This window comes from Thunnus maccoyii, chromosome 4 (genome assembly GCF_910596095.1).
Source record: "Thunnus maccoyii chromosome 4, fThuMac1.1, whole genome shotgun sequence".
In the NCBI taxonomy this organism is placed as follows: domain Eukaryota; kingdom Metazoa; phylum Chordata; class Actinopteri; order Scombriformes; family Scombridae; genus Thunnus; species Thunnus maccoyii.
Window position 1 is genome coordinate 2,110,795 of NC_056536.1, and position 19,528 is coordinate 2,130,322.

A 19,528-nucleotide genomic window follows, 5' to 3' on the forward strand; every position below is an offset into this window, starting at 1 on the left:
GACTGTACAGGAGGTTTGGATGCAGCAGTGCTGCCATCTGCTGGTTACTGGCCAGCAGGAACTCTCCACATCTCTGTCCATCTTTCACAAAATAACATTTATGAACAGCATATTCACAAAATATAGTCAGTGATAACATGTTTTCTTCACTTTACTGAATTTATGATTGGTTGATTTATTTTCTATTTCACAGATTTTTTAAATGGCATTGTATTTTAATATATAGTATAGTAATTTAATAGAATATCTTAAATACATCATAAATTCAGTCGGTCCACTGCTGGTTCTGGCTGGAAATGTTTGTTAAAGAAAGATCATAGCGTGTGACTGTTCAAAGAGAAATAGAGTTGTGACAAACCTCTCTGTTAAGCCTGCATTCAACACTTTGTGTAATAAGTGTTCTTTCTGGACTGTCTAATCAAGAGCAAACGGTTTAATTTGAGTTACAATATTACTCAGTTTATTGAAGACAGGTTAAATACACGGTTAGAAACTGCTAAAATTGAGTCATATGTGGTCTCTGGATAGTGGGCACCCATCTCAGCATCTGTGCCCTGGAGAATGAGAGGTAACATTTATCTGAGGCTGAATTACCAAAGTGTTTCTGTTTTATGTCATTTCAGCAAAAATGCTTGGCTCATGCATTATTACCTGAACTGCAAGCTCTGTCTTATGAAGGGGCCCTGTGTCAAAAGCAAGTTTTAATGCCTTTAATATTTTCAGTGAGATATTGTGCCTATGTGGGCTTGTTATGTGTTAGGATTAGGTTATTTTAAAAATGACCATAAACACAAACTTACTGGAGGTGGGAGGACGGGGGGCTAAAAGTCATTTTGTTTGTATATTGAATGACCAATGTAGCCATAACATGACTTTCTATTTATTTTCTCTTCTTTTAAATTTAATTTTTGTAATGTTTTATTCTTCATCCATATTAGAACTGGCCATTAGTTTTCTGTATGCTTGCTGGTTTTTTCATCATTTTTTGAAAGAGAAAAAAAGCGTTTGCTCTCTCATTTCAAACACTAGGCTTTAAGTTTTTTATACAAAACTTTATTCAACAATAAATAGCACATTGTACGTCAGGAACAAAAAAAGAACACAACACAAAGGGAAGGAAAAGACGTGATAGTGCAGTTCATGTGACCTATCAAACACTATTGCGCAACTTCTCCCGGTTCACTGCATCACATGACTCTTTTCCACTTCCTGAACTCTATTGTAAATGCAGGATCTCACTGACATCAATAATATAATCTTCAGTTTATTCCTCATGAGCGCATCGCAGTCTGTGGACAGCAGACACACCGTGTTCCGACCTCTCGGTCCGTCTGCTGCTGTCACAGCGCAGGAAGACGCTTCCACACTGTCTGCAAACTTTCTGCTGGACTCCAGGGTAAGAATATGATTCTCTATTCACACTGCTGCTGAACACTAGATAATTATACACAGTACTGCTCCGTTACACCGTGCAGTACACAGAAGAACAGCATTGTCATCGCTTTTTAACGAGAATAAACAGCAAGAACAGACGGATTCAACCCTAAATCCTAAACCACGGTCAGGTTGATAACTGGACTATTGATTTTTGATGGAAAGAGATGCGCCAAGGTAGCAGAGATAAGGTCCGGTTTGAGCGTTTACCCTTCAACATTAAAGTTTTGCAGTAGAGAACAGAAGTCAGCATATTTTCACCACTGCTGGTAGGAGTCATGCAGCTAGCAGTGCTGGAAGAAGTGTTCAGATGCTTTACTGAAGTAAAAGTACCAAAACAGCAATGTAAAAATACTCCGTTACAAGTAAAAGTCCTACAGTAAATTATTATGAGCTTGATGTAGTTAAAGTATTGCAGTAAAAGTAGTGGTTTGGTCCCTCTGACTGATATATTATTATATATGACATCATTAGATTATTAATAGTGAAGCATCAGTGTTAGAGCAGCATGTTACTGTTTACACTACTTTATATACAGTTAGCTAGTTTGTTGATCCCAAAATATATGAGCTGACACATGTTATTAGAGAATAACTATATTTTAAACTGTATTTTAATAAATTCACTCAGGTCGATGCGTCTCATTCTCTACTATGTGTGTAGAAATATTCTTACTTTGCTCACAAGACAAGTGCGCACGCAAAATTATCATCGGATTCATGACACGTGCGCACCAAGCCAATTTTGTTCTCACCATTGTGCCGTTTATTAGTGAATCACAATCATTCTAAATTGACAGGCGCGTGCTTGCTATCGGTAATTAGCGTACCTCTATTTTAAGGGAAGCTCTGTTGGAGCGGTGCAGCAGTGAGGAGAGCTGTCACTTGTTGCGCAGATGGTAAACATGTAGAAAAACTTCACTGCTGGTGAAATGCAAATAATAGTTTGAGAAGTAGAAGCCAGAAAAGGCTCATTTGTCTGGAAACATGTCGTTGGCACAACCGTTTAGAGCCTGATTGTGAGTCCAGTATACAGCCTGCACACCTGTTTTCTCTAGTTTCTAATTATTGCTTATTAATGCTGCAAAAGGAAAGAACCCAAACTCGATTTTTATCAATCACCTTTCATTCATTATTAAAAGCCCATTTACGTTTGGTTTTATGGTTTTATGAATATATATTTCCAGATTCTTAGAGCTTCTTGTACACATCCCCAAATCTGAGTGCACACTTTCACAACTCTATAATACAGGTACACTATTGGCTCCCATATAATACTGAACACCAACTAAACCTGAGCGAAAACTGAGTAGAATTTGTGTGTGACACTTATTCCTTTATTGTTTTACCAAAATATAAAGCGGAGGATGACAGTGAGTCCCATTGTTTCCATGTATTCTTTTAAGAGCTCTTTTGTTGTAAATATGTCAAATTTAACAGAAGACATGATTCAAAGATTCTGCAAATATTCTTGTAAATAAGGCAAAAATAAACAAGGTAGTGTCTTTTTCCACAAACTGATTTCCAGTTGTTGTTGTTTGTTTTTTTTTTTTTTTGAAAGGAACAATGTTGAAGTTGGAGGAGTGTCGAGAGCGGATCCACACAGAGCTGGACAATGTCGTGGACTTCTGGCTGAAATACTCCCATGACACCGTACATGGGTACTGTAGTTACTTGCATTCTCTTGGAATGGAAGTAATATTGTCTACTCATGGCGACGTGAAGTAATAACGTCAACTTACATGTCCATCAGTGGTGCACGTTACTCTTAACTGTGTGCATGCAGTCTGTATCCTTGTGATGAATGTGAATCTCTGCTTCCTGTTTCAGAGGCTTCTTCACTTGTATTGGGAAGGATGGGAAGGTTTATGATGAGCTGAAATACGTCTGGTTGCAGGGTAGACAGGTAAGTCTCTGTAGTGTGTGTGTGTGTGTGTGTGATGCAGGACAGGAGTAATCCACTCCATTCTGTTTTTTAATATTTTTTTAATACTTTCACAGGTGTGGATGTACTGCCGCCTGTACCGAACCATGGATCGCTTCCGCAAGCCTGAAATTCTTGAAGCAGCAAAAGCTGGTATGTGTGAATAACAGCATCATTCTGCAGGTTTAACCTATTGAGTTCGAGGAAGTCCACCACCCTAACTGTTTGTTTGTGTCACTTTCACCAAGAGCAAGATATTCCAACTTGTCCCTGCGGTTCTGCAGGTATCTGGTCATAAACCAAAGTATTGGACAGATTAAAATTTATAATAGGGGATACAAAAATGATTAGGGAACCTCATCTTGGAACCATGATTGTGTATACCAAACGTCACAGCAAGCCAAAACAGCACTGGCATCCCTAAAGCAATGTTGTTTGGTCATAAAGATCTAAAGAAAATCTAAAGAAATGGCAGATTGACATTCAATTTATTTAACACATTCATGCTCCTCACAGGATGAACCCTTTGCTTTTCAGATCATAGTTATCATACTTAAAGGATAGGGTCACAATTTTTCATGTCTGTCTTAAAACAATGGTCATAAATGAACATATATGACCAGTGAGAGCGGTTTTCCTCGCTGTAATCCTCCTGTTCATATTAAAAGATCCTTCAAATGTGCTTTCAATGGAAGTGATGGAGGGAGCCAAAATCCACAGTGTGTCCACACAGTCATTTAAAAGTCTCTGTGAAGCTTATATGAGTCTTCATCAGTCTGAGTTAGTCATATCAAGTGGATATCTGACACATTTACAGTCTTTTTAGCGTCTATTTCCCTCTTTGTGTTTCATCAGACAGTGTTTCCCTGTTGAGCTGCAGGTGGAAGTATAGTAACAAAAAGAGGGACTTTGGCACTAAAAAGACTGTAACATTGAAAGATATCTACTTGATTTGATTCATTTGGACGCTGAAGCTTCATATTAGCTTCAGATAAACTTTTTTAAATACATTTTTCCACAGAGGGAGGACTGTGGATTTTGTCCCCCATCACTTCCGTTGTTCATTTGGGCTCCTGACTGTTGTTTGAAGACACACTTGAAAAACTGAGAACCTGTCCTTTTTAATATATTCACAAAATCCCCTCCTATCAGTCATCAGAATGTATCCTGTGGAAACATTTGTAATTGAAAATAATGTGCTTTTAAAATTCAGCAAAATACAGTTAGAGTTAGAGACACAAATGAGTTCATGCGGCTGAAGTATCACATGTCCACAGGCAGCAGATGGTTGAACGTAGTGTTCTTTTGTAAAAGATTAATGGCAGTCATGACAGTGTTTGCTCTGCACTTTCCTCTAATTACCTTCGAGGTACAATAAAGTACACAACATGTCATCACTGTTGGTGGAAACTTCATCTGCAAAATCTCACTTTTCCAGGAAAAGAAAACAGCAGTGCTTTTAGCTTGGCCACCATTTATTTATGCTTGAATGGAGTTTTACAGTACGAGGTTAACAACAGTATGATTTGCACATAGAGAAGCATTCTTTTAAAATGAAGTCAATCAATCAAAACATGAACTGTACTATGATCTGGAGTTAAATATCTTTCATGTGACAACAACAATATATTTAGTGCAACTGTTGGTGTATTTCTGGGCAAAGTTTGCAGTTGGAGATGTCTTTTGTTGTTTTTTAAATTCATCACTGGGACAGTCTGTGAAACAACAGGAAAGACTATTCTCCCCTCATATCATTACTTTTCCAACTGATCATTGTTCTCCAGCAGCAAACATACGCCAGCAGTGTGGCTCTTTCTGAATAAAGCCATACCCAGCATTGACATGTTACACATATATCTGAATGACCGCTACTTCAACAGACAGATGAAGGCTGCGATGTTGTGTATTCATGTCTGAGAAGAGCTCACATACTCATGTGTCTAGTCATCAGCTAATACACTCTTGTGTTTATGTTTCAGGAGGAGCATTCCTGAGAAAGTTTGCTCGTGTTTCCAGCAGCGGTGGCCAGTGGAAGTGCGCCTTCTGCTTAACAAGAGATGGTAAACCAGTCAAAATTCAGAGGACCATATTCAGTGAGTGTTTCTACATCATGGCCATGGATGAACTGAGCAGGGTCACTGGTGACAAGGACATGCAGGTATGAAGAAACTGTTAAAACGACATTGTGTATTATAGAACATGCCATTATGCAATTATGCCCTGCTTGTTTTGGACAATGTTTGTCAAAAACTATATAGGATAATAATTCTGACAACTTCCATCCAGATTGCTATGAAATATGGTATCAATGTTGGTGACCTTTCCTCTCGCACCACAGTCAAGCCAACTTTTCCTCTTTCACCAATTCTTGGTCCATGATGATGGAAAACTAATAGTCAGATCTCCATGAAATTCATGGTCCCCAGAGGAAGGCTCCTAATATTATCTAGCTGCACCATCAGGCCGAAATATCCACTTGTGCACAAGAAATAACTGCAATGATACTTAATAAATACATCCTGCTCCATAGACATGTTTGTTTACATAATGGGCAAGAGCATTTTCATATTTTTATCCTAAACCTCACTTATTTTTTTCTGAAAGGTTCACTGATACGAGTCGGCTTCAACAAATTCTCTTAACTGCCTGAACTTGTAATAAATTGCTCATTTCAGTCTGATGAACGGCACCTGTTCATGAGTAGGTGCGCATTTGTGAGATCTCATCATTAGCATAATCCACGCCCCTAAAATTGCCATATAAGACTCCATGTTCTGTTCTGTTTGTGGGCAAGTTTCATTCTTGTTCATTTTGTTAGATGTTTTTATATTGTGGGGACTTTATGATATGCATACTGCATTATTTTAGAGCTGCGGTTAATCATTAACTTCCCCCTCTGAACAGATCTTTTGTGCAGGATGTTTCTGAAATAGGATCAATGGGCTTCATGATTTAAGAACATTTAGGTATGAACAAGCAGTCCAGAGCTGTCGTACATGTCATGAACAGACATGACATGTCTCTGCCTTTCTTCAGATACGATACCAAAATCAACTAAAACAAAATGAATGTAAAATTAAAATCCTGTTAAACATATAATCATCATCATCATCGTGGGTGCCAGTTTACACAGAGGGTTTTTACACTTAATGATTTTTTTGCATGTTTTGGCACAGTTAATTATACATTACAGTAGTTGCTAGGAAACGTCCCTCCGCAGCTCTCTGTCCGGTGTCATGTTGTGTTGCAGCTGACAGTGTAACATCACTGACTGTAGGCTGTAATATTCACTCCTCTTCATGTTTAAGCTTCCCCTCTTTATTTCTGTCACAGCAGGCTTGTTTCAGTTCCTCTACTATTGAAACTTCCAAAATCCACAAAACTCCTCCTGAGCAACAATGATTTAAAAGTTTCGTAGTAATTTTAAAGTGAAGCTAATATGAAGCAGCTCACCAGTGTTTCAGTTGGAGTCTGGCTGCAGGAGGTTTCATTTTTGAGTAAATACTTCTTGCCCCAACATGCTTCACTTCACCTCCCTCCACAACATGATCACGCTGATAGGCTGGGCTCTGTTCCACTCTCTTACTAGCTGGAGGCTGAACAGATGATGGAGCAGCTGATCTACTGGGTCCGGGTGGACTCGTCAGGCTTGGGCCGGCCCCAACTTCCTGGAGACATTCCCACCAATAGCATGGCAGTTCCCATGATGCTGCTGTGTCTGGTGCAACAACTTACTGAAGGCCGAGGGCAGGAAGTGGTTCAGAAGTACAGAGAGCTGGGCAGCTGGTGTGTTCAGCAGATTCTACAACATATCCAGGTGTGGACACTGTGGAGTTGAAATGACCTTCCAGAGCTATATAATTACAAGTAGGGTCATTTCTGTTCGTATGCTTCAATTACGTCAGTTAGTTTGTGAGTCGATTTTTGACTCCTCACCTCACACAGTATCTTTGCCTCATCTTCAACTCTCTGGTGCCCCCCTCAGGAGGCTTTTGGCTTTGTCCTGCTGAATGTACATGTCTATTACAGACCACATCCTTTCATTTCCCCATGATTAAATGTCATCAAGAACCATGAGTTCAGTTACAGCACAGAGAATATTTCATTCCCCACCTCCCCCTGTGATGTTAATCCTGTCTGAAAGGGGGTTTAGTCATCAACTAAAATACAGGAGTTCCTGTTTGACTTTGGCCCTCTCAGTTAATGACTGTCAAATTACAGTCAGTCAGTCATATGAGTGCAAGCTTCCTAATATGTCAAATATAATACTTCATTTGTATTTTTCTTGGCACAGAGAGACGGCACAGCTATCTTAGAGAATGTGTCACTGGAGGGAGCAGAGCTGCCGGGTTGCCAGGGCCGACTACAGAACCCAGGTAAACACTCCACTGTGATATCAGTGCATGGAGAAGCACAGGTCCAACTTTTCCTCTCATTCTCGCTTACCACAACATTTTCCATTTTTCTTTTGTCTTCCCCTCATGACGACCCGTGCTGACTCAGGCCATGCCCTGGAAGCAGGCTGGTTCCTGCTTCAGTACAGTGCAGAGCAAGGTGACGAGCAGCTCCAGAGAACAGCCATAAACAAGTTTGTGGAGCTGCCCTATCAGTATGGCTGGGATACAGAGCACGGTGGCCTCTTCTACTTCCTGGATGTGGATGGTCACTGTCCCACACAGGTAAAAAAAAATCATCTCTACATATGACAGGCAGTAGATGCTGTTTGGTATTGTTTGGTTGATCTATTAAGTTTTGTGTGATACTTGTTGTGTATCTGACCAGTTGGAGTGGAGTATGAAGCTGTGGTGGCCTCATTGTGAGGCTCTCATTGCCTTCCTGATGGCCTACAGCCAAACCAAGAAGCCAGAGCTGCTGGAGAGATTCTCTCAGGTTTATGAATACACCTTGAGCCATGTGAGTATATGCTGCAGCGCCAACAAGGCACAGTAGAACATTTTTGATGACTTATTTAAAGGTATAGTTCAACATTTTGGGATATACAGGTATGCTTACTTGCTTTCATTCTGAGCTCTGTCCAAAGTTCAAAATTATACCTACCTATACCTATATTTTAATGCACTGTCAGCCTAATATACTGATTCTGTGCAGTTTTCTGACGCAAAGAACGGTGAGTGGTTTGGCTATTTGACACAAGAAGGAAGAGTGGCGCTGGATTTTAAAGGAGGCCCCTTTAAAGGTAAGAACACAGCTGAGACTGTCAGGTTTGAGCTCTGTGAAGATTTTAACTTTGGGTCACAGTCAGTTCAGTTTATATTGTGCTTCAGTGGTGCGTACAGTATTACCAAAACCGGAGCCTTCAGGGTCCCTGAGGATCTTGGGCCTGGTGTAGTGGCCTGCTTTGCTCATGCTAAAATAATTCTGTTTCTCCTCTCTTATTCAGGGTTCTTCCATGTGCCTCGCTGCCTGTATATGTGTGAGCGTATCCTGGATGATCTGCTGGCAAACAAGGACTGAGCGTTCAGACATGACTGTTGTGATAATAGGATTGAATCTGATTTGTGAGTCTGTTTGCCAAATCAAACTGCTTTAATCAGGTTATAAATCAAAATGACACTCATCTTCAAATATGCTTTGCTGCAAAGTAACTTGTTTCATCTCATCACAATAGTCCAGTTGCTGTGTGGCAGTGTGCCCCCCCCCCCCCCCCTCCCCACCTCCCCCCGCCACCCTGAAAAAAGTGCCTTCTACATGTACACTGAACATCTAAAGACCTTTTAAAGAGCATCTATCTTTACATTCTTTTCATTCCAGCTTATACAGCTAGCAACTCCGCAAGATGTTTGTTTTTTCCAAGTATACTGATTGCTCTTTCAACATACTGGTGAACCATGATGTATGGCAGAAAAACATTAAAGCTGCAGTATTTTAGTGCTTGTGGGCTTTCTGGTCAGTAAATGGATTTTACAGTGAAATATTAAATGATGATTTAATGTGTAATGTGATGTATGCAGATGATTTCATTGAATTCATTTGTAATTGGACAGTTAATGATGTTGAAGTTTCTGATATGACACATGATTGAAGTACGTTTTGAAGGCAGTGATCACCAATGTACCATGTAATACAGTACGAGTCAGTGAATGAGTGATGAGTCATTATTACTTATGAGAAAAAAATTAAATTGCATCAGGTTTTTCGGGGGGGAGGGTTCTGGTTTTTTTGGCCAATTTTGGGCAAAACGCCATAAGAAGCTAAACATCCCACATGTTTTTACATATATCATCACTTTGTAAAATTGATATGGCTAATTTGTTAGCAAACTGTTCCTTATTTACACATCCAGCAGACTTGGAGCAACATTAGCATGTTTATGTCCACCTGGACCAACTCCTGAGGAATATACCTGCTTATTTATGTTGACTAGCTAGTCTGTCTGCTGTTTAGTGCCGGACAGGTAGTGTACAGTGGGTTTATCAGAGCTTTTTCACTAAAAATAAGCAGTGCCTGCTGCTGCTATAAACACTATAAACAACACTGATGAGGGTGATGAAACTGAACCAAAACAGTAAAATCGTAGGCTATAAAACCAAGACAATGAGCTGAAAGCTGCTACACAGCTACGTAGAGCGTTACTTTTCTTTTACATCACAGATAATTATTTGAGCCATTGTACATATTTGATTGGTGCAGCTTTAAATCTCTGCATATATCAGCAGACTCTGGTAATTCACTTTCTTTTCTTGAAGTTACAAGAAACTCAACACTAATGTACTTTCAATAATTGTGAATGATAGGCGTAACAGTTAAAGGTCATTTTGGAGTATTTGCCTATTTCTACACCTGCTATCTCAATAAATAATGTTTGTACATATGTGTCACAGTGAAATATATTTGCAAATAATGTTTGATTTATCATTAAGGTTATTTCATTTAGATGAAAAGATGTCTGATTCACTCACTGTTATTATACTGTAGTGCATCACATCATATGCAAGCACATTTTTTCTATCTGCATGGCTAGATACCAGGAGGGGTAAGTGACAATACAATGCTTTTTTCTAATGTAGTTTGGTTTTATTTAAAACTATAGTAAATATGGTTATAAATTACAACATATTTTTCATTGCCCCTGGCTTTTTCATAGTCCACCAACCTATATGAAGGTGAACAGGTCTTCCATGTCTAATCTGATAAATACTGGAGACTGAAATCTGGAAAGTTAAACCATTCAAAACGTTATTATTATTATTTATTATTGCTGTTGTTATTATTGTTATTATCATTATTATTATTATCATCATCATCATCGTTGTTATTGCGTTATTGTGCTCCTCTGTGTCTCTCTCTCCTCTCTCTCTCTCTTAAGTGAACCACCCACATAGAGCCGCTTCTACTTGAGCTTTCTTCCCGTTAAAGGGGAGGTTTTCGTTGCTCATGAGGAAATGTTGGGTCTCTGTAAAATAAAGAGTTCGGTTTAGACCTGTTGTATGTGAAAAGTGCCCTATGATGACTTCTGTTGTGATTCGGCGCTATATAAATAAAACTGAAATTGAAATGTTAATAGGATGATTACACCAACTGATCGTAATGATTTCTCCACAAACACATGAGAATTATATCAACCGTTTGCATCATATCTACGGAAACTGAATCATTTTCATCCAAAAACAAATGTAAGCAGAGAAAGAAGAGTTCAAGAGCAAGTTTGGCATCAATACTGTACGCGTTTGTTTGGCGTTAATAAATAAAAAATCATCATCAATCATCAGTCATTGGTCAAAACACACGATAACTATTTTTCGCCTACAAATATGTGGTGAAAACTTCGCTTGACAATCTTTACACCAAAACAAAACTGGGATCGTTTTCGCTGCATTGAAAATATCCCTTGTAACAGACCGGAAGTTTGATGTAACAAATGCTGTACAGAAACGGAAGCCGAGAGGTGAAGGAAACTGTGGGAAGATGTAAGGAGTTAAACATGACATTTGTGCGAATAAAACGGCGGTGTATTTGGTCTGTGATTATGGCGAGGCTATAGGCAGCCTCCGTTTCTACTCCGAGGACGGAAGGAACGACGAAAATAACAAAGCATGCTTTAACTACACCAATCCTTTCATGGCCATGGCTTACATGTAAAGCTCGATCCAGGAATTATCCTGTCTCACCGACGCCACACGACCAGCTGGAATATTACAAACTAGGTTACACATGTGTAATGCGTCATGTACCCTGCAAGGAAAGAAGCGGACGCAGCTCATAGGTACAGTAATAAGAAGTTAATTACATCTGACATATCCCAGCAAACAGACGTTGAATGACTGTTGTTTGAACGTCCCATCAAGACGTCCTGTTATGGTCCAAAAATAGTTACAACATGAAAGTTGTGCTGATCTCCGGGACGTTACCAGGCCATCAGCTGGGCGTCCTCCCTGGCTGTTGAAATATGTTGTTACCATCATCAACGGGCCTATTCAGCTATTCTGTTAAAGTTTATAAGTAGTGTGTGTATTCTGCAGCTTTATACATCCTGCATCAACAACTTAATATGCTTTATTTTCTAAAGTGGTTTAACCAACGTCCTGTCTGACCTGGACATTTGTTGTACATCTTAACAACATGTCACTGTCAAGATAATCCTGATAATAAATGATATAGACTATAACCAAACACTTTAAATATTTTAGTTAATACAAGACATATACATCAATTTTACAGAAACATACTGATTTAATATTGACATGCAACAGTATTTTATTAGGATAAACAACACATGTTCTGCTAGATAATCTATCAGTTTGAATTCTAAGCTCTTGTAATTCCATCTGATGCATTTCGCTCATGGATGTATTATAAGAGCTGGATATCGGACTAAAAATGGCGCCCATTCAGTCCTAAAGGAAACGCTCATCTGGCGCATACGCCAAAAAAAGTTTCTAGCTTCCGGGTTTGCTTCCGTGTTGTGCGGCCCACTGAATATGCACAGTGTTTCCCCCGCTGGCCCCGCCCACGAGCTCCCGCTCAGCCTATAGACTTTGCATTGTGATGACGTCACAGATTTTTAAATCGCTTTTCTCGGCTCGAGGAAAGTTTTACAAACATAAAACCTCCATGGATCAAAAGTTCATAATAGAAAGAGTCATAATTTACATTTGCAGTTCGAGGTGTCCTGTCAACAGTTTTACAGACATCTCTTTTACAATGGTGGTCTATGGGGAAAATCCTTTTTGGGCCACAGGGGGATTTTTCGCTGCAATACCGTAAGTGGCCACTGGGAAAAATTGGCTGCAAGGCAGTGCGGCGGCGTCATATCCAGCTCTTATTATACATCCATGATTTCGCTCCAGTTTTCATGAAGCTACTGAGCCTATGCTAAGGCAGGATAATGCTAATGCTAACTCCAGGATGTCAAACAGCTGCTGACAGTCTTTGTCAGAATTCTGTGAGGAAAACAGAGCTGAACTCTTCATCAACATGAGCGATGTAGAACATAAAAGCAAACTTTAAAAGCAAACTTACCCAACAAAGTTATTTCAGCACCATTTCTGTCATCATGTTGCTTTTCAAACTCAGCAAGCAGCATGATTTGCGTTTCATGTTGCTGTGTTTGTTTTCGTCCAACTGGAACCATTTTTGGCCAGGGTCACAACATTTTTGCTGGGCTCATACCAACATATGGAAATAGGATGTAAGAAAATAAGAAATCTGTGGATTGTTACAACTTGTGCAACCTTAAAAGTAATCTTTATTGTTTAGCTTTATTCAGCAGTGTTTTTCATGTATTCCATGTTTTCCTTGTTATTTTACACACATGTCAGTATAATAACCGTCATTCTAAGCTATCATGATAAAACTACAGTATCATGGATCAGCGTAATATTAACCATCATGGCGATGTTAAACTGTTTGGGTGCTCAGGGCAAAAGTGAGGGACGAAAGCCTGAAGCACCTATTGACTAGTTTTGATTAAACACTAAATTAATTCAGGATAATTTAGGAATATCCAAAAAAAACATTTGAAGTCCCCCTCTACTCAAAAATGTGTTTTGTTCATTGTTCCTTAACTTGGATATTTGAGCTTCACTGTATGATAGAATGATATGTGCAGAGTTTGACACTAAAAAAGCTGTTTTCACATTGATCTGCTGAAAATGGAAAGTTTCTCTGTGCTCATTGAAAATCAGATTTTAAGGGGTGGGAGGGGTGAAGTTCCCTGCTTTGCCTAGAATTGTATTGCCCAGCGTTGTAAAGATCTTGGCCTGTATTGTGTGTGAAAGTTGCTATTTGACATATTAACAGACATAATTTAAGTACGTCTTTTCCCCTCTAATCTTTACTGTCCCTAACTGACAATCAGTATTTCTGTGCTCTGTTGTCTTTTTTTCTCAGTGGGACTGGTGTGTTCTACCAAGCAATGCCTGCGGTTGGAGCTGATGGAAAGAACATCATGAAATTGATTCCAGTACAAATGGTCGACGGGAAGTTTGTCCAAACTCAAATAAGCAAACCCAAAACAGATCCCAAACCACGGAAAGCTATGACCATAAAGGTCGCCTCTGCACCTGTTCACATGGGAAAAACTGCAGCTTTGAGTTATTCAGCCACCCAACAAATTGTCAGGGAGCAGGTTTCCATCATGAAGGCCTTGCCTAATCAAGTAGGTGTAACAGAACAATGTTCGGACCTTGGTAACTCATTGAATAAGTATCCACTACAACAGACTCTAAACTTCATGGCAGAAAAACCTTTGATGGCAACACTTGCCACAAACTGTGGGAAGTCAGTAAGACTCCCAGTCACTGTAAAATCCCCAGCACTCCCAAGAGGACAGTACCTTCAGATTCCCTCTAATGCACAAGTCCGAACAGTCCCAGTGTCCGAACTCCCCCCAGGTATCAAGAAACAGATTTTTACTTCATCAACCAGCTCCTCTTCGAGTTCAGGCTTACCCAGTGTGGTCTATGTGTCACCTGTGACAACTGTTAATCAAAGCACCACTCCACCAAGCAATTCAGCACCCGAGATACTTTCAAAGACATCAGATATGACTTCACCTTCATCAGGAGGATCCAAACCACATTTGAAATTAATTCCAAAGGTTTCACAAAGGCCCAATAGCCCCATGAAGTGGGTGATCGAGGAAGAAGACGGTTTTAGAGCGTCAACTCTTGACCCTCTTATTTCTCCTTCCGTTACTTCACAGATTCTTCGAGCTGTTGCAGAGAGAGAAGTCGCCAACAAGCATTGCGAAATCATGACAAAAGAGACGCCTGATTCTTCATCAAGTCTGGCCAAAAGTGAAAAAGGACATGAAAACGCCTTGGTCATGTGCAATGGGAAGGTGTTTTTTGTGGCCAAAAAATGTAGCCAACCTTTTAAATTAAAGAGGAGGGAAGCCGATCCACCCACAGCAGCAGCAAAAAGTTACAAAGTCAAGAAAACCAGCACACCGCCATCCCAAAATGTACTCAGGCAAGACTCCAGGATTATTATTCCTGATGAATCAGATGAAGTGATTGACCTTTGCAATGATGATTGTCCAGATGACTTGTCTCAACAAGCAGCATCAGGTTGTATGTCGACCGTGACTCATCTGGATGAAGACAATGTAATATTTGTATCATATATTCCACCCAAATCTGAGTCTGGGTCAACACAAGACCTGATACAAAAAGCACTTGAGAAGGAAACTGACCAGACAGGCACAAGGGGCTTGCATAGTGTGATGGAACAAAAGAGCCTGGATGGTGCAACTAGTTCAGTCAGTGAAACCTTGATTGGAAATAGTACTCTCGGGGATCATCTAGCAAGCGATGGCAGAGGAAAACCTGGACAGAGCACGTTAGTCAGAAAAGTCAAAAATGTAACGCATGTCTGTGGTGCAGCAGTGATGAACACAAATAATAATAATAGGGCCTCAAACACAAATAGTCAGCAGAGCAACTCCACCCAACAGTTGGAGAGCATGGAAGTAGATCTAGAAACAGTGAGTTCAGCAGATCCCAGCACTTCTGAGAGCAGCAGTGGAATATGCTCTCAAATAGCGGACACCTCCAAAATGAAGGTGAGGGGACTACTATTGAGTTGGGAAGTGGGATGGGCCGCTGGTTTAGGAAGTGTTTTTCCCCATTCTGTATTCCTGTCTCAAAATAATCTTTAACCATCCCCTCCAGACATGTTTTAAGATGTACATAAAATACTCAACTTTGAATAATAAGTTGTGTCTAATATGGTTTTTCCACAAAAAAATTATATTGTAAAGTTGAATTATATTGAAAAATGACATTTACTTCTTCTCCCTCATTAAAAGTTCCAGAATCAATAAATAAGCAAACACGTACCAATCAGCTGTGCACTCAAGATCAGAGTGGAGACGTAACCACTCAAGTAAAAGATAAGTGAGTACTTGCTATCCTACGTTTGTACTTTTTAAACAGAAAACACGTTTTATATCGCGATATTTAGATGTAAATGTAATTAGCTGTTCCTCGTCAATGCTTTCAACGCAAGCAACAGGAAGTAAATAGAAACAGGACGTCCGACAAAAGTTCAGCTCAAAATGGCGCGCTTTCAGAACCAGAGGCGCCCAAAATATCTTACCTTTTTCGTAACTGTATTGCTTTATTACTTTGGAATACTTTATAGTGCTTTTGATGGAAATGTTTTCAATTAGGGAATCATGTAAGAATGCGATTTTGACTTATTATAGTGCATCTAACTGAACAGTTATTATGGAGCAAGCGTAGGCATTTGGTCAAAAACATGTAGTTATCATCACAGAAGGATGTTTACATCTTTACATGCTCAATTGTGTCATCTTAACAGGTAAAAATCTGATTAATTCGTTAATTCATGACTGATGTTTCCATGCCATTGGCTGGCACTGGTGGATACATCGTCTTTGAATGTAAGCGCTGATCAGTGTCTGATTTGTTGATTGCAGAATCCAGTATTGGTGCACATAAGTTTTTATGCTCGTTGACTGCCTACAGTTATCAAGTCGTCTTGTGCAGTTGAGCACATCTCCCTACTAGTTCGAACGGGGAAGCTAAACAACTGAAATATCTGTCTCTTCAGCTGCTTCATGGATAGGTTCACAATTTTACACATCTGTCTTGGCATAATACTCAGGTTCCCGTTGAATATTGAAACAGTTTTTGCTTGCTGTCATCATCCCTCCTGTTCATACTGGCCATTAAGAGATCCCTTCCTAACGTACCCCCAGTGGAAGTGATCAGGGACAAGATCCACAGTCCTCCTTTTGTGCAGAAGATATCTATTTTAGCCACTTTAAACAGTGTTATTTTGTCTTACTTGCAGAGCTCTACAGATGGGACATTGTCACTGGCACCAAAACCCTTTCACATGGCAGACCACCTGCTGAGGCAGATATTTGGAATTACGTCCGTTGTGAAAATTTGCCTGCAGAGGATTGATGAAGCATCAACTGGGGCTGTACCTGAAGAGGCTCTACAGAACGAGTCAGTGACTAAACAGTCAGTGGAAGACGTTCAGGAAACAAATGGATTAAAAGAGAAGGAGCTCTTTTTACAGGACTTTTATGATCCACAAGAAACTGAAAGCAACAGCAGTCTTATCAGTGTGAAAAGAGTGAACCTACTGACTGAACAGAAACTGTCAGGAGACCTTGTCACTCCAGGCCCTCACACAGATATCAGACCGATCAAATGTTCTCTTTTCAAGCAAATGACAAAAGCTCCCATTACTTTGAAGAGTAAGTATTCCTCAGGTCAAAGTTCAGACAAGGGAATATTGCGTGATATTGAAACTGAGCCAGTGATTGACTACGTGGAACCAATAGATGATGATCTCCCCAACACAGAAGGACATGACATCCTCAAGTCACAGGACTCATCTGCCCATTCACAGACTCAAACTTGTGTTAATCCGAATACAAACACAAGGAGAATGGGTAGGGCGAGGAAACGCACAATGTGTCCATGTTGCATCCCTGGTGCTCTGGATCCTGCAGTGAAGTCCAGCGCCAGGTTAGAAGAACCAGAGATGCGGGCCTGGATGACAGAGCCATCAAGTAAAAAAGGAAGAGGAACGCAGACTAAGGCTCGGAGAAAAGACAGGAAATCACCCAGAAGGATCAACTGCGTCACGGCCAAGAACAAACAGAGATGTAAGGCTCACAAGGTTCCAGCCAGTGAGATTTTATCTGCGACGTCCATGGACTCTGATGAACTAAAACAACACAAACAAATCAATAGACTCAAAGAGCTTCTGAAAGAGAAAGAGGCTTCTTTAGAAATGATGACAAACAGCATGATTTCAGACTAAAAAGTCTAATGGTCTAACAGTTGTGATATTGTTGGATTCATTTTTCATATATAGTCTGCTATTACTAATTATTTTTGTTGGAATTAACAAGGACTAACACAAATACTGGATTTTAGATTAATACATACTGATCCCGAGGTCAAGACTTCTTAGAGTGTCTACTTTAGTTCAAAAGGTGAAGAAAATATGAGATTTGAGTGAGTTTATTGACTGCCTGGAGGGCTTAAACTTCACTTGGCAGGCCAGAGATAAAATAGACTGAACCTAACAAGCATATTGATAAATGTGTGACAGGATCTCTTCTCTTGAGTTAGACTGAGAGAAGTGACTAAATACATCAGAAAATGTGGATTAATACAAATGAGTCACCAACAAGCATTTTATATTTTAGCCTAACATCCGTATATGTTTTATTTTGAAAGTGAAAATGTAACGATATTCAGAGGAAGTCATGCTTATTAAAAACTAATATTTATATTCTATATTTTATTAGGGCACTTATGCAAATAGGTTTACTGGTTGAAATGATTATTATGAAGACATATTTTATGAGCTGTAAAACAGATTCCATTATTCCTTGATAAGTTCATTCAACATTCATACAACTCCTTGGCTTCATTGTTAATGGTTGTCGAGGTTTTATTTTGTTGAATGAGCTTTTCTACCAGCAGACGTCCCAAACCTAATAATTAAATAAATAAAAATGTGTATATGTGTGTGTGTGTGTGTGTGTGTATGTATACACACACACACACACACACACACATATATACATATATATAGACATATACAATATATATATACATATGTATAAACAGAAATAAGTTAGATAGTTGAGGGTCCTTCAACTGACCATTAATATAAAATATAATAATATAGTTTTACTAATTGCAGTATAAGACTTTGAATATGAAGAACAGCCTTTTCCTGTGAGGTTTTGGCACATCTGTGCAATGTTTTGTTGTAATTACTGCAGAGTCACTGTTCAGTGATTCCAACAAACTTTATTTGTTAGTTTGATGATAAATAACAGGCCAGGATATGTGTTTTGCCATAAGAGGTCCTGTACCAGTTCCCATATATCACCATTGTACTTTATAGGCACATGTGAGGGCTTATATGTTTTTAATGCTATTGACTGTCTGAATGATATTGTGTGGATTAAGTTCAGGCCACTGTTTTGATGTATAAAGTGCTATTTGTACATTTTTTTGTCACTTAATTTGTTAAAATTATGCATTTATTAACTATCCTGATTATTTTAACAAAATGGAAGTGCCACAAAATAAAAGTCAGCTCAAATGTGACTACCAGAAAAGCAGAATACAGAGAATAAACATGAAATATATTTTGTGCATAAATATCTAATATATGTGTGTGTGTGTGTGTGTGTGTGTGTGTGTGTGTGTGTGTGTGTGTGTGTGTGTGTGTGTGTGTGTGTTTGTGTGTGTGTGTGTGTGTGTGTGTATGTGTGTGTGTGCATGTCCTACCAATTCAAGCATATACAGTTCTTGCATTGGTAGGACAATGTAAAGTCAAAGCATAAAAGCAGTGTTAAATTATGATAAAACAGTAAAACAGCAAATCAAATGAAAAACACAATAGTTATCAATGGATTAGATCAAAAATAACCATATGTACAATAGACTATGTCAAGAGAATTGGTCACATTCAGTGATATGTTAATTGTGTCCCTCAGTTTGTGACATGCAGTCACATATTGTGCAGCTTAATGTGCTGCATGTCTCTCTGCCAGTAGAATCTGTTGCGTTTCAGGGCCAGACAGCAATTAAGTTTGTTTTGAGTTTTGATTGATTTGACAAATGTTCCAGATAAGCATCTTTTAACAGAATCGGGTGTTATTTAATCAATACGTCTCAGGACCAGCTGACAGAAGGGACTC

At 39.3% G+C, this 19,528-nt stretch overlaps 2 protein-coding genes across 5 annotated transcripts; both read left to right on the forward strand.

Moving 5' to 3' along the window:
• The first annotated feature begins 1,120 nt into the window (after nucleotides 1–1,120).
• On the forward strand, nucleotides 1,121–9,456 carry LOC121895702 (renin binding protein). Of its 4 annotated transcripts, XM_042409122.1 has the most exons (12): nucleotides 1,121–1,396; nucleotides 2,995–3,094; nucleotides 3,264–3,339; nucleotides 3,435–3,510; nucleotides 5,337–5,515; nucleotides 6,947–7,174; nucleotides 7,652–7,733; nucleotides 7,861–8,036; nucleotides 8,140–8,271; nucleotides 8,467–8,554; nucleotides 8,759–8,876; nucleotides 8,987–9,035. In XM_042409122.1, exons 2-11 carry the CDS (start codon nucleotides 3,000–3,002, stop codon nucleotides 8,830–8,832), a joined length of 1,206 nt encoding a protein of 401 aa, XP_042265056.1. In that variant the 5' UTR covers nucleotides 1,121–1,396; nucleotides 2,995–2,999; the 3' UTR covers nucleotides 8,833–8,876; nucleotides 8,987–9,035. The 4 variants fall into 4 exon arrangements, with proteins under 4 accessions (XP_042265056.1, XP_042265055.1, XP_042265058.1 ...); XM_042409121.1 differs by having other exon boundaries at nucleotides 8,759–9,456; XM_042409124.1 differs by lacking the exon at nucleotides 1,121–1,396 and adding an exon at nucleotides 1,447–1,625 and having other exon boundaries at nucleotides 8,759–9,456.
• A 1,763-nt stretch (nucleotides 9,457–11,219) lies between these two features.
• Nucleotides 11,220–18,372, forward strand: lrif1 (ligand dependent nuclear receptor interacting factor 1). The gene is made up of 3 exons (XM_042409219.1): nucleotides 11,220–11,581; nucleotides 13,708–15,382; nucleotides 16,639–18,372. The coding sequence occupies exons 1-3, from the start codon at nucleotides 11,544–11,546 to the stop codon at nucleotides 17,623–17,625; spliced, it is 2,700 nt and encodes an 899-aa protein (XP_042265153.1). The 5' UTR covers nucleotides 11,220–11,543; the 3' UTR covers nucleotides 17,626–18,372.
• Nucleotides 18,373–19,528: the final 1,156 nt, after the last annotated feature.